Source organism: Marmota flaviventris, chromosome 5 (assembly GCF_047511675.1).
Source record: "Marmota flaviventris isolate mMarFla1 chromosome 5, mMarFla1.hap1, whole genome shotgun sequence".
NCBI lineage: Eukaryota > Metazoa > Chordata > Mammalia > Rodentia > Sciuridae > Marmota > Marmota flaviventris.
This window is the reverse complement of record NC_092502.1, coordinates 158,351,026-158,364,446: the sequence shown is the minus strand read 5'-3', so window position 1 is coordinate 158,364,446 and position 13,421 is coordinate 158,351,026. Positions and strand designations below refer to the sequence as shown.

The window sequence follows — 13,421 nt, the reverse complement described above, 5'->3', positions numbered from 1 at the left end:
ACAAGGCCCAGAACAGACGCCACCAAAGCTCGAAGGAGCAAGGAAGGATCCCCCACGGGAGACCTTAAAGGTCCCTGGCCCTGGCGGCACCTGGATTTGGGAGCTGTAGCTCCAGAGCTCTGAGAGAATAAACACTGTTCATCTGGAGTCACACAGTTTTGCTACTTTGTTCGGGAATCCTGGAGGAAAGAAATCCAGGAACCATCCACCCTGTTCAAAATGTACTAGGGGCTGTCTTGACAAGGCAGAGCTGGCTGATGGCTGGCGGGAGGAGGATTCTTGGTCACATAATAGGTACTAGGGATGGTTCTGCTGGTCCTCCATCAGCTAACTAGAAGAGAAAGGGACTGCCCCATGCACAGGCAGACTGTCCCGCACAGAGCAGATCACAGCAGTGAGCCGAGAAGCCGACATTTTGCTGACCACGGTTAGCAGGTGCTATGTGCCAGGCTCCTCCTGCTGAGACAATTTTCTTTTATCCTCACAAAAAGGTTGGAAGAAACTGGAAAGCATCCAAAACAAAGGAGTGAGTGTTGCTTATAGTATGTGAGCTGCTGTTAGCTGAGCAACGGCCTCCTGGAGGCTCCAGGTTGTGCGAAGGTCTGGAGATGCCATGATTGGACAGTTCCAGGCAGGTGCTCAAGGCCTGCATAAGGCACAGCAGGCCAGGGAGAGGCCAGCCCCTAAGGACAGCAAGGGAGCCAAGTAGGCCTCTTAGTGCCAGAAAACAGGTTGAAAGGAGGGGCTGGTAGCTGCAGTAATTCAGGAACCAGAGGCCAAAGTGTTCATTCATTCACTGTCAACAACCACTGACTGACTGCCTGCCATGCGGCAGATAAGTATCAGACATGAGGAGTTCATGGCAAATGCCTTAATTGATTGGTAACTGATAATTAGGAGCCTGGGGCTAATCATCATCTTCATCCCACAGGCTCATCATAGTCTCAGAGCAGCAGGCTCAGGGGGATAATTAGGCCCAGTTTGCAGATGAGGAAACTGAGATTCAATCTCAAGTCCATCTGACTTCAGAGCCTCTGCCTTCCACCCGCAAGCCTTAGACTGAACATCAGGAAAGGCGCAGAGTGCTATCCCAAACCTCTGGGCTCCACTGTACAGTGAGGACACAGAAATGCAAATAAGGCGGGGACGGATCAAGGGCAATGGAGCCAGGCACGGGTGTTGTGGTTCCCTGAGGAAGGAGAACTGGAGAGTCACGGAGGGCTTCTCAGTGCAGGTATTGAAGGGTGCTGAGAAATGAGCCGGAAGAACAAAGGCTGAGTGCAGGAGAGGAGGGAGTAAGGGAGGTTCTAGGAAGAAGATGCAGGGTGAGAAGAGAGACCAGGAGATGAAAAGGCAGGACCAGCTCCCCAGGCACCTGACAGGGGGCGGAGTTCAGGCTTCATCCTGGAACTGCAGCCCGGGCTGAATTCACCTCTAGCAAGGGACGTGTGGCCTTTCTGTGCTGGTTCATGGAGCCACAGGGTTGCTCAGCTGCCAGCTTTGCAAAGCCAGGGATTGCACAGGACAGTTCACATCTCTGACTTCTTTAGAAAAATTCGAGGACCTACCACAGGCTCTGGCACTGTTCCAAGGGCACTGTCACTGCCTCAGTCCCACTGTCCCATGTGTCCATGAGCCCTGTCACTCTCATTCACAATTACTTACCAGGCCTGTGATCGTGACCACTTTGAACACAGAATGAGACTTAGTAAAAACTTGAAGGACATAAGAGTCAACGTGTTTAGAAACGTCCATCTGCTCCTCCTTGGGACGGAGGACTGGTAGAAGGGAGACCACCCCTCCACCCTACAGTTCACCTGTTAACACCTGCAGCATTGTGCAGGGACTGCAGATCCCTAGGAATGAACAAGACCAATGAAATCTGGTAAGGAAGCAGCTTTCTAGAGATAGGAAACATCAACATGTGATGACAAATTGTGCCTCCTGCCACAAAGGATGTGGCAGAGCAGTGGCACGGTCACCTAGAGGTTCCAAGATGGACGGCCAGAGGAGGCTCCTCCAGGGAGACGCAGGAGCTGAGCCTGGAGGACTGAGAAGGCAGCTCCCTGGATCTGGGCGAGACTGTCCAGGCAGAGGGGACGGCCTGGGCAATGGGCCAGCGCAGGAGGGTCTTGGGTCATGGGAGGACTTCAGCGAGCAGCTTGACAGGGATGGACGGGAGGAGAGAGAGCAAGCAGATGGGCTAGAGGTCATAGAACAGTCACTGCAAGCCAAAAAACACCAGAGAGTGGAGTGTTCTTCTCCAAGCAAAGGGAAGGCAGGAAAGGGACAGGGACTAAAGCCACCTAGGTGACCATATTCAACAGCTCGTGCTGGCTGCTCCAAGCAGAGAAGGTCAGAGAGGGGCTTGTGCGGCGTTTCAGGCAAGAACTGAGGAAATAGGAAGAAGCTCCCAGTTCTAGAAGCCAGCATGTGGGCCTCAGTGGACAGGGTACAGTGTGTCTGGGGAGTGGGGAAAGGAATCGTCAGAGATGTGCATGTGTCCAGCTCAGATGAATGGCTGAATCTGGAGCCTGCTCTGGGCTGGACTGTGTACTCCTAAATTCATATGCTGAAGCCCCAACTTCCAGTACCCCAGAACATGGCTGTACCTGGTTATTATTGAGGTCATTAGGCTAAAACAAGGTCATTAGTGTCAGCCTGAATCCAGTATGGTCAATGTCCTTAGAGAGTAGATTAGGATACCAACAAGTGGAAGGGAGCCCCTGTGAAGACCAGGAGGATTTGGTCATCTACACGGCAAGGACATGCCAGTCCTACAGAAGCCTTCATCTTGGACTCCAGCCTCTAAAACTGAAGAAAATAAGCATCTGTTGCTTAAGCCACCCGTCTGTGGTAGTTTGTGATGGCAGTCTCAGGACACTAACACAGTCCACCCAAGACAGGTGGGACAGGGAAATGACAGGTAGGCATGAAACTCCCCGAGCCTGACAGAGCATGAGGCTCTCAGATACAAGGCCAGACGTGCTGTGGTCAGAGTGAAGGCCCCAATCTGGAATTGGACTGCAGGTGGCTCTGATGTGGTGCGGGTGGAGGGGACCTGGCAGTCACATCAATCAATTGGCTGAATCGGGAGCAATCAATCGGCTAAAAGCTCAGAGCATAAAAGCATCATTTAAAAAGGCTTTAAAACTACAACAGGAAATAGGAGCATTCTTGGACACTGCAGAGATAAAGTGTTGTTTACTTAGCTGGTTTGGGTTTCTTTGTTTTTGTCTTATTTACGAGTGAAGCAATGTGAGCATTTTTCTAAAATAATGACAGTCAACGTTGGAGAGGAATAAAGGAGAGGTTATGGTAAAAAGAAAGGACAATGAATAACGTGACACTTTTAGAAAAGAGGGAGGGAGGGAAGGAAAGAAGGAAGGAAGTAACTCTAGAAAGCAGGGGAAAGAATCAGCTGTGGACAAAAGTGACAATACAAGGCATGTTTGCAGGGCTCCTAGGGGGACATCTCTGAGACCTAGCATTTCTCTGGGAAATAAGAGGTGAAAGGCACCTGCTGAGATTCAGAGTAGGGGAGGACTGGAGTGGGAAGTAGAAGGGGGACAGAGAGGGGGCTGGGGGCTGTGACTAATGCAGAGTCACCCTGAGGGCCTGTGCTGAGGGCAGAGGCTACACTACATCACATCGCTCCTCCCCTCAGCAGGGCGACTCTCTCCAGCAGGCCATGAGTCAGAGAGGGGAAGCCAAGACGGGGGTTCCCTGGGGCTGGGTCTGCAGGGAGTTGGCGAGGGAGATTAGAAGTGGAAGATCTAAGGAGAAAGGACCTGGGATGAGCATATCTAGTAAAGGGCAGATGGCTTGCAAAGTGGGGGTTCCAAGTCACTTGGTGAGAATAAATCTTCTTATGTGCAGGCCCAGCAGAGCAGGAGCAGAGCTACAGGGTAGCCAACCGCCAGAGTCCATCTTGGGTGGAAGATCGGTCAGAAGCCAGAGAACCAGGAGAGGAAACAGCATCTCAGGATTCAGTAAAAGACAACGTGCCCCACAACACACAAGATGGCACTTCACCTGCAAGACCTGAGAGCCCTCAGGCCTGGCTCGCACTCTCTGCCTGAGTTGAGGGTCTCCCATGGAGGCCAGAAGATGCAAGGGTGGGTGTCCTCTTCTGAGAAATGCAGGCTATTCAATGTCATGTGAGCTATACTGACACCATGACTGGGTGGAAGGTCCACCATATTTACCTTCAAATTATTTTCAGTTTCTGGAATTACCAGATGTACGAGTGGCAGTCCATGGGAGGAATCTAAAACATTAATCTCTCTGTGCAGCAAATAACAATGTTATGCCCACCACAACCATGCCAAGCACAGAGGTGGCTCTTTTCCTACCTGCATGACATCACCCAATTCCCAAATGGAGAGGATTCCAGCCGGAAGGTAAGGGACTCTCACCACCTGACTGGTCAGTGTGTTTCAGGGTCTCACGTAGGAGGGAGCAGTGTTTCTAACTCCCACTGCGGCCTGATGTTCTTAAGGAGTCACTTTTGGGGAGAGAGACATGGTGCTTCCAGTTCCACTTTGTTTATTTTCAGCAATGCTAATCACAAGCCTTTGTGGTGGCAGGCAGAGGTCTTGTTTGATTTCTCAACTGGTCCCTTTGCTTGTTATAAAAATCAACAATAAATAGAACAACTTAAAGTCACACAAATGGAATTCCAGGGCCCAAAAGAGACTGCCCATAAAGTGTTGTTTTCAGTCAAAAACAATTCAACAAAGATTCTGTTAATGGGAGAAATCCAGTTATTGCTTCAGTTTGGGAGAACAATCCACGTTGCCATTTGGAAGCAATACTGCCATTCAGCTACCGTGGGAACTTAATGATGAGGACATTCTTTTTTCTACAAGGGGGTACTTAGAGGCAAACAGTGATGCTTAAGTTGATTATATAATTTGGCAAAATACTTTGTGTGTGTATCTACACACACACACAACACACACACACACACACACACACACACCAAGATAAATATGCACAGTAATAGGTCCAAACCAGTACTTTTTTCCAAGGGATATTTGAAAATTTATAATTTTTTTTTTGTCACTACAATTGAGTGGAGGGCCATGCCACTATCCAATGGTAGGTATAGTCAGGATGCTGCTGAACACCCTACAGCAAGGACAATGCCTCTTCCAAAGCAAAGAATGACCTTCCCCCAACAGCACTGTTGCTGGGGGTGAGAAACTCTTGTCTACACAATTCCCTTGTCCTGGGCAAAAGGGCATCCAACCTTCCTATAGCTGGAAACATCAAATTAGTAAATATCACACTGGCAAACTCAGGACAGCATCTTTCTGGAAACTACCACATAAATGCTGAGTGACACATGGTACCCACACTGCCTTTGTGAGTGAGTGTGTGTGTGTGTGTGTGTGTGAGGTCACACTCATGCATGTGCAGAGCACAGGATTTCAGGTAGCACATATCAGGACCCACAGCCTGTCTTGGCTTGGACGGTCAGCACCCTCTTCTGACTTTGTCATGAGCAGGCAAACAAACAACAGATCAGGAAAAAGCGGCTGAACTTTGATGACTGGTCAAATAACATAAGCCCTCCTATTATGGCCTAGCGGGTAAAGAACATCATTGATCTTTCTATTTACTAAAGAGTCACATGATGCTCTTCCAATCCTTAGTAAATGCATTACATTTAGATTTCTTTACAAAATGGAGATTTTGATTTTCTTTGGAAAGTCTGACAGTTCATTTTCGAGCATCAAATAACACAGTGTCACACACAAATGAGAGGGGGCACTGGAGTGACTGTGCGGCTTACCGTTCAGCCATTTGGAGTTGTACTGGGCCGTGCGGAGAGGCGGCAAAATCCCCAGGCTTCGGTAAATGGCAGGATCACGCCCTGGGAAATCCATGGCCGTTGCAGCATAGAGCTCCCCACCAGCCGTGAGCAGAGCCGTGGAGTTGTGCTGGGGACTGTATGGACAGCGTGCCATGCCACTGATCTGATCATGGATCTCGGTCAGGTTACTCAACTATTGTGAAGACAATGGGGGCAGCAGTTAGACTCCAGGAACCCTTAAAAGGTGCTGGTGGACCCCGTCTCTGCAGTTCTGAGTAAAGAGTGTGCAATAAACTCTCTGGGATCATAGGAGATGACAAACTTTCACACTCCAACTTCATGAAGACAGCCTTGTGATCGGGACTGGAGAACCTATCATTCACTGTCTGTCTGCTTCCTTTAGAGCCACTGCACCTCATGCTACTGAATATCCACAACATGTGAAGTTAGATTATTGTATTTATGGTTCTGATTTATAATACATGAGTGCTGCTTATTTTCACCTTTGATGAAGAACCCCACTTCAATATCGGTAGATATATAAATCACAATAAAGGATTATATACAATTTGATCAATATAAACTGTGGATAAAAAAAAAATTGCAAGTAGCCCTAAATAATGTGTTCCTGGTAATGACGGGCGGTGTGTGGACCATGTATGCGCATCCCTGTAATATATTTTCCTCTCAGTTGAGAGCCACAGGGGTGTCCTGGTATCATCTTGCTGAGTACAGCTTCCCAAATGCAGGATTCCTGACAGTTACTGAATGAGAGGAGCTCCGTGGAGGTTGTGGAATCTGGCAAGAACCAATTTGGGTCCTAACTCTTAACTGAGAGTGAACAGTGCAGAGGGTGCCAGCGGAGGCGCAGGCACGCGGTTGTCTACTGTTGGATATCTGGCCCTGCGGAAGTTACTCAAACTCTCAGACTCTTTCATAAAACAGGCCCACAAAGAGGAGCCACCTCACTGGGTAGACATCGAGGACTGAGACACTGCTGATGTCAAGCACTGAAGTGTGTGCGGAGCCTGGGATCTCTCTGGAACATGGTCTCCTAGGGTCCGCCTCCTCCCTTAATTCCCAATAACTGATCGTTAAGTTTTTATTTATTTATTTATTTTTTTAGTTGTAGATGGACACAATACCTTTATTTTGTTTATTATTTTTATGTGGTGCTGAGAATCGAACCCTGTGCCTCACACCTGCAAGGCAAGAGCTCTACCACTGAGCCACAATCCCAGTCCCTGATCATTAAGTTTTAAAGAAGGAACAGTAGAAACATGATGAATTAAGGTTGGGAGAGAAGTTGCCCTACCGGAGATTAACATAGTGGCATTTCTCATTATATACCCTAAGAAAAATTAAATTAATTCTCTGATAAAGAAGATATCAGGCATGCGTGCTGATACTGCCATGCTCCTACAATGGGACCGACCTGTCTAATGAAGATCCCTGTGTGGAACAACAGGCTCAGAGAGAGGATCAGTTGTACCTTTACTTCACCCTTCTTCATATTTGTTTGCTCTCTCTCTCTCTCTCTCTCTCTCTCTCTCTCTCTCTGTTTTACATGCTTTTAATCCAATTTATAGATTATATTTTCTTCCTCTGGATTCTGATTTTGATACTTAAACAATATCTCTTAGATAAGAAAAACAAAGAATATGCTTTGGATTAATGTTTAGGGTCACTGGTAGGGAAAATGCTAATTGAAATAGTTTAAAGGACCAATAACTATTTGTTTCCTTTATTATTAGCATTTTCAATTAGAAATAAATCAAAAATTAGATATTTATTTTATCAAAATTGTTTTTAAATTAAAGAGAACCCCCTTGCTGTATAGAAATGCACTTAGGGTCTGGACAATCTGCAAAGCTAAGTTCTGGCGACTCCCATGCAGCCTACCGAGCGGTTGGTGCACACCGGTGTGAAGGCATTTGTTCCACAGGTGAAGAGCCGGTCGCCACCCACCAAAAGCACCCGGATGTAGTTCTGACACTCCTCCTGGAAAAGAAAAGCACAAGAGATGATTGACAAGGCCTCTAAGGAAGAGGAAGAGAAGCATGAGTGCATTTTTTGTCTGGTTAATAAAAAAATAAATAAGCCTCTGAGATATTGACCAAAAGTCACAAAAAATGTTAATCTGGCTTTCCATATCTACAGACTAGTTCCACAGAAAATATTCATAATGATATAAGAATGTTCAATTAAATTCTCAAAATTTGCATCTTCTTTTGATCATCATGAGTTCATTTTGAATTGTAGTGCAAACTTTATATTTTCCTGGGCATGTGTTAGGAAAATAAATAAAAGGAATCTATTAGATGCTGCTCGTGAAACAGAGTCTTGGAAAACCTTCCTGGCACTTCATAAAAACCTTGTAAATGCTTCTTCACTAGGAAGGTTATACGTAAAACTGTCAAGAACTGGAACAAGTTTTTCTTGAGAGGCTCGAATTGTATTAAATGCACAGGAAATATCTATAGACTCTATTAACTCATTGATTGACAAGCAAAAATATTACTAATAAAGAAGGGTTTCCCCCATGCTGGGGAAAATCTAGAGACGGGTTATTTTTTGTGGTATGGCCATAGCAGTGACAGCTGTGTGAGCAGGAGACAGCTCTTCAGTCATTCATCGGCTACTATCCAGCAGGCACAGTGCTAGAAGTCACAGTTAAGGCTGAAAAATTAGAAGGGTTATAACTTTGTCTATAGAGCTGTCCACATGCTATAATGAGGCTGCACAGAGGAACATCCTGTTACTCAGTTCCAAAGGGGAAAGGAAGAATGAAGGGGTGGGAAGGATTCCTGAGGAGTTGACCCCTTTGATGCGTTTTAAAGGAAGAAGGAGATTGCGTGTGGCTTCCTGGAGGAGGTGCTTAAAGGGTACATGCCAGCCTTTAGTGAGAAAGGAGGGAAAGCCCATCGGGTCAGATTAGGGTACTGCACTGGGCTGAGGCTTGATGATGAGGGAAAGCTTAGTAACTTCATTGGAACAGAGAAAGCAGTGCATACGCTGGGGGCGAGACCTGGGCCAGCCTAGAGAGTGTGCATTTTGTCCTGACACTGAAAGACCCATTAAATGCTGTTAGTGAGTGACATTTTGAATTGAGCTCATGCTTCCCATTAGAGGACACTGAGATTCGATGTGCAAGATAAGATAGACATGGGGAGAATGAAGCAAAGGGGCGTGTGGGAAGCCCCTTCATAATTCCCACTCTGTCACTTCATGCCTGGACCAAGGTGTCAGATGTGAAAGGACAATGCCAGAACCTGGCAAATCAGCAGGACATAGAGATAGGGGCACAGGTGACATCTCATGGTGTCCTGATAATTGAATCACGTACTGTATGAACTCAGGACAGTGCAGATCCTGTGGCAGAACAGTCCTCCCTCAGCCCAAGTGAAGCCCCGTCTCAAATATGATACTGATCTGCAGAACCCACAGCCTGCCTCTGACAAGGAAAAGCACCCAGATACTGAGTCTGCTTTTAAACATGTATTGAAATACTATTACTAACAAGGGTAACAACAAATCATCACTGGTTGATAAAATGAGAAATAAAAATAAAAAACAACAAACAAACAACAAACCCAGAAAGATCTCAGCTAACTTCAAAGGAGTCAGGAGTGAACAGAGACAGTCACGTTGGCGACTGGGAAGTTGAGGCAGCCTGAGAAGCATGTTGCTCTCTGACCTCCTTAAACTGGGGAAAGGGCAGCAGAGTCCCAAAGACAAAGAGTCAAGCACAGGTATCCGGAGAGTCCCTTCCCAGGCTGGGAATAGGAGGACGTGGCAGAAACCCCACTCTGCCAGAAGAGATGCTCGGGAGTTTCTGCAAGCATGACGTCCAGTGAGAATTAAAACAGGAAATGTGCCTGCCCAAGGGCCTGTGATGGGTGACATCTTCCAGAGCACAGGGCAAGTGTGCCCAAGGGCCATGATGGGTGACAGACAAGATAATGACGCCATGGTAGAGAGCAGGACGGAAAATCACCAAAAGTGCAGAGGACAGGGGATTTTGTTTGTTTTTTTTTTTTTTTTTTTTTTTGTTGCTGCTTTTGGAGCTGTTTTAACAACAAGATGAGATGGAAAGGAACATTTCTTTTTTTAAAGCAAGAGCCTCCGTTGGGTACAAATGTACCAGGAGCAGTCAGATAAGCAGGGACAACACAGTCACAGATGAATTATTCCAAGAAGGTCATGCAGACTGAAAAGATACGGTCTTGCAGCGGAGTTCTACAGGCCCGGTGGAAAAAGCAAGGGCCTCTAGTTGATTTTGGAAAGGGGAACAATCCAGATATAAAATGAGGGGGGGGGGGGTTGCTTATCTCAATCTCATTCAAGAAAAACAAAGAGCAAATGAGATTGTAGGTTGCAACATTCCTGATGGCCCATGAGAAGCCTGACGAAGAACTGGAAAGTAGGTCAGTCGTGTGATAATCAGGATGCAGCAGCATGTGTGCCAGAGAGGCCGGTTGGACAAAAGGGGCAGTCTAAAATCCCAGAGGACACAGGGGATGAGAAGGATGCAGAACTGTTGCAGGAGAGCAGAGGATAGAAGAATGCACTGGGCTGCTCCCTCTAATGGGCTCCTCTGTGCTGCAGGCAGGGAGGGAAGGAGGAGGTCAATGTAAGGGATCAGGGCAGCCAGACAAGGTGGCCAGTGAGAATCTTTCTAAGGGGATGGAGGACAGACCCAGCCTTGTGGAACCTGGAGACACCTACGACGATGTGGAACCTGCTGAGGGTCCTGGGGCAATGTTCTAATGGGCCTGGTCACAGTGAGCTCCAAAGGCAGAGTGCAGGAGGAAGAGTCCAGGTCAAGGTGTGCTCACTCAGGTCCCTGAGGAGCAACCTGTGAAGGCCAGTGGAGGCTGCACCTCTGCTGTGTCATCAAGACATGAGGCTCAGATAGGCTCAGGTTCTCCCTGTGCTCACCTTCTGAAAACTCACTAACTGTCTCACCTGAAATCTAAACAAATACACACACTTAAAGCAATAATTTCTTATAAAGAGAGATGGGGGCAAGTACAAGCAGGAAAATGCAAAAACAGAAAAGGAAGAAAGTTGAGGTACTCAGCTTCTGAGCACAGTTACATTTAGGAATGAGAGGAAATGGCATAGAGTGCAGGCTTTGCAAGACCGAGCCTACTCCTGCAGGCGGTTCGAAGACACAGATAATCCGGTGGAAGATGTACCAGCAAATCTCTCTGTTAATCCCTGCTCCCCACTCAGCCTTCTCTTGGGCTATGGGAACTTGCTTAGAGCAGTGTTTGGAATCACCACTTTCAACTACAGGCACCGTCTGTGCAGAAGTCCCTGAGGATTCTTTTAAAGGTTTCTCTTATAAATCAGCATAGTTAAATACCTATGCTTTTCCTTTTCTCATCTAAGAATTCTTTGGTTTATTCCGTTTCTCTACCTTAAAAATGGGTTAAGAGGATTTAGTGAATTCTACTTCTCCAGCATGTGCTAGTGCACATCTCCCCGGCCACAGCAGCCTGCTGCTACATGGCTTCTGGTTGACACTGAGCGCTGCCAATGGACATTTGGATAATAACACTTGAATATTAAAGGGACCCTTGTGTGATCCACCTGTCCTTGACTCCCAGCAAGGGAGTCTATGAGACTAGATAGCCCAAATGCAAGGTCACTGACTCAGAAGGGGCTTTCCAGAGGGATGGGTAATGCCCACTTGGTTTCAAGGACATGGGTCCTACACCCAGACCCTGGAGAGAAAGCACATTTTAGGGCTAATTTCTTAATGAGTGAAATGGTTGTGTTTTACAGACACAATGGCTGTGGGGTTTTTTTTTGCCCCTCAACAGGTCTGTTCTGCTTTAAAAACAAACAAAAAAACCTACCTATCTGTGTAAACAGAAGACCTGCAAAAAGAGCAGACCCCTTAGTGTCACCTGAGAAGCACCCAGCTCATCACAACCTATGGATTCCAGGGAGGAGGGGTTGGGTTGGAAGCCTTCTGGCCTGAGGCCAACTGGGGCATTCCTGGTGACAGTACTGGCTTTCTCTTGATGCATTACCTCTGTGAGCACCCAGAGTGCTAAAGAGCAGACATTTATAGTAATAGCAGGAACCTTTGAAAAGGGGAATATACACTGACCAAAGTCATGATTACCAGATGACTCAAAAAAAAAAAAAAAAAAAAGAAAGAAACACATAGTGTCCAATCAGATGTGTGTGTGTATTGAAACATGCATATATGTACATACATGTTATAGATGCAATATATAGTACTCCTAGGTATACATGGGGATTGGTTCCAGGAACCCTAAAGATACCAAGATCTCAAGTCCCTCATAAAAAAGAGGTAGAATTTCTGTATGAACTCTGTACATCCTCCCAATTTGAATTGGGAGTTTGAATTATCTCTGGATGAGTTATAACACCCAATACAATGCAAATGATATGTAAATAGTTGCTGTATTGTTTAGGAAGTAATAAATGAAAAAAAAAATCTGTGCATGTTCAGTACAGATGGGACCATTGTGGTCCTCACTCCACAGCACATGATCCTGGTTGGTGGAACCCAAGAATGAGGAGGCTGTGACTGTACATATAAAGAGAAAGAGGAATAAATAAGCACACACCTGTGTATAATTGTATATTATATGCTACATGATGTATAGTGGCTTAATATATTAAAATATACTGTGTATATTCTCAACTGCACTGACTCTGTAGGATACTTAAATACCTTGATAACAAAATAAAAAAAAAATTTGGTTTGCATCATCTTAACATGATGTTAGTATTTTACCTAAAACACACTCTATTTTCAAAATGATTAAAAAGAACAGAGGTGGTTCTATAGTGTGTCACACACACTGATTACAGCTTTCATAAATGTTTAGGCTTCGGATGAAAATGTCAACCACCAAGTTGTTAGGCAGGGGGTGTCATGCCTTTCCTCTCCTCATCCCTAGGAGTTTACCTCTTTACCAGATGCTTTGGCAACTCAAGAAGTAAGACCAAGGGATACAGCAGGAAGAACAATTCAGAGAGCCCTGGATTTTAATCAAAATGATCCCACTAACTAGCAAAACAATCCTAGGGACTTAGTGTCAAAAATCCAGAGATGGGATCATAAATAAGAGCCCTTTGAGAACTACAAAGTGTAACATCAGCATAAAGCAGCTCTTTCAGTCCCTCAATGGTCAGTTGTGTTTTCTTTGTCAAGTTCCTAAATGTCAGGGTAGGAGGAGCTCCCGTCCAGACACAAGAACCCGGCACAGACAAGGAGCTCTTGTTCGATGATACAGCTGACTATTTGTCTTTAAACTAACATTTATGTGAAATACATTTAAATAGTTCTAGAATGTGATTTCTATAATGCTACTTCAGAAAGAACTAAATGCAGCAGATTTCATTATAATATGTCTTGAATCCGTAAAGACAGATTCTTTTCTGTTTTATGGTTAAGCCATTGCAGCTACAGCGAGCAGAACATATTCTAAGGAAATCAGAAGTGGAACCTTGCAAAGAACTAAGCATCTCAGTACCACCTTCTGGCTTAGTCCTGCCCAAATTAAAAGCTATGGATAACTTCTCTTGACCGGATTCTCTAAATTGTAAATTT

The 13,421-nt window shown here is 45.8% G+C and overlaps 1 protein-coding gene across 2 annotated transcripts in view; it reads right to left on the bottom strand.

Annotated features, from left to right (window-relative positions):
* Sema5a (semaphorin 5A) overlaps positions 1–13,421 on the bottom strand; it is a 450,631-nt gene that overhangs the window by 149,745 nt on the left and 287,465 nt on the right. For both annotated transcript variants that reach the window (XM_071612704.1, XM_027943895.3), the window contains exons 7-8: positions 7,724–7,822; positions 5,801–6,014 (exon numbers count right to left, since the gene is read on the bottom strand). In XM_071612704.1, coding sequence (XP_071468805.1) covers positions 5,801–6,014; positions 7,724–7,822 — 313 coding nt within the window. The remainder of the gene's footprint in view (positions 1–5,800; positions 6,015–7,723; positions 7,823–13,421) is intronic.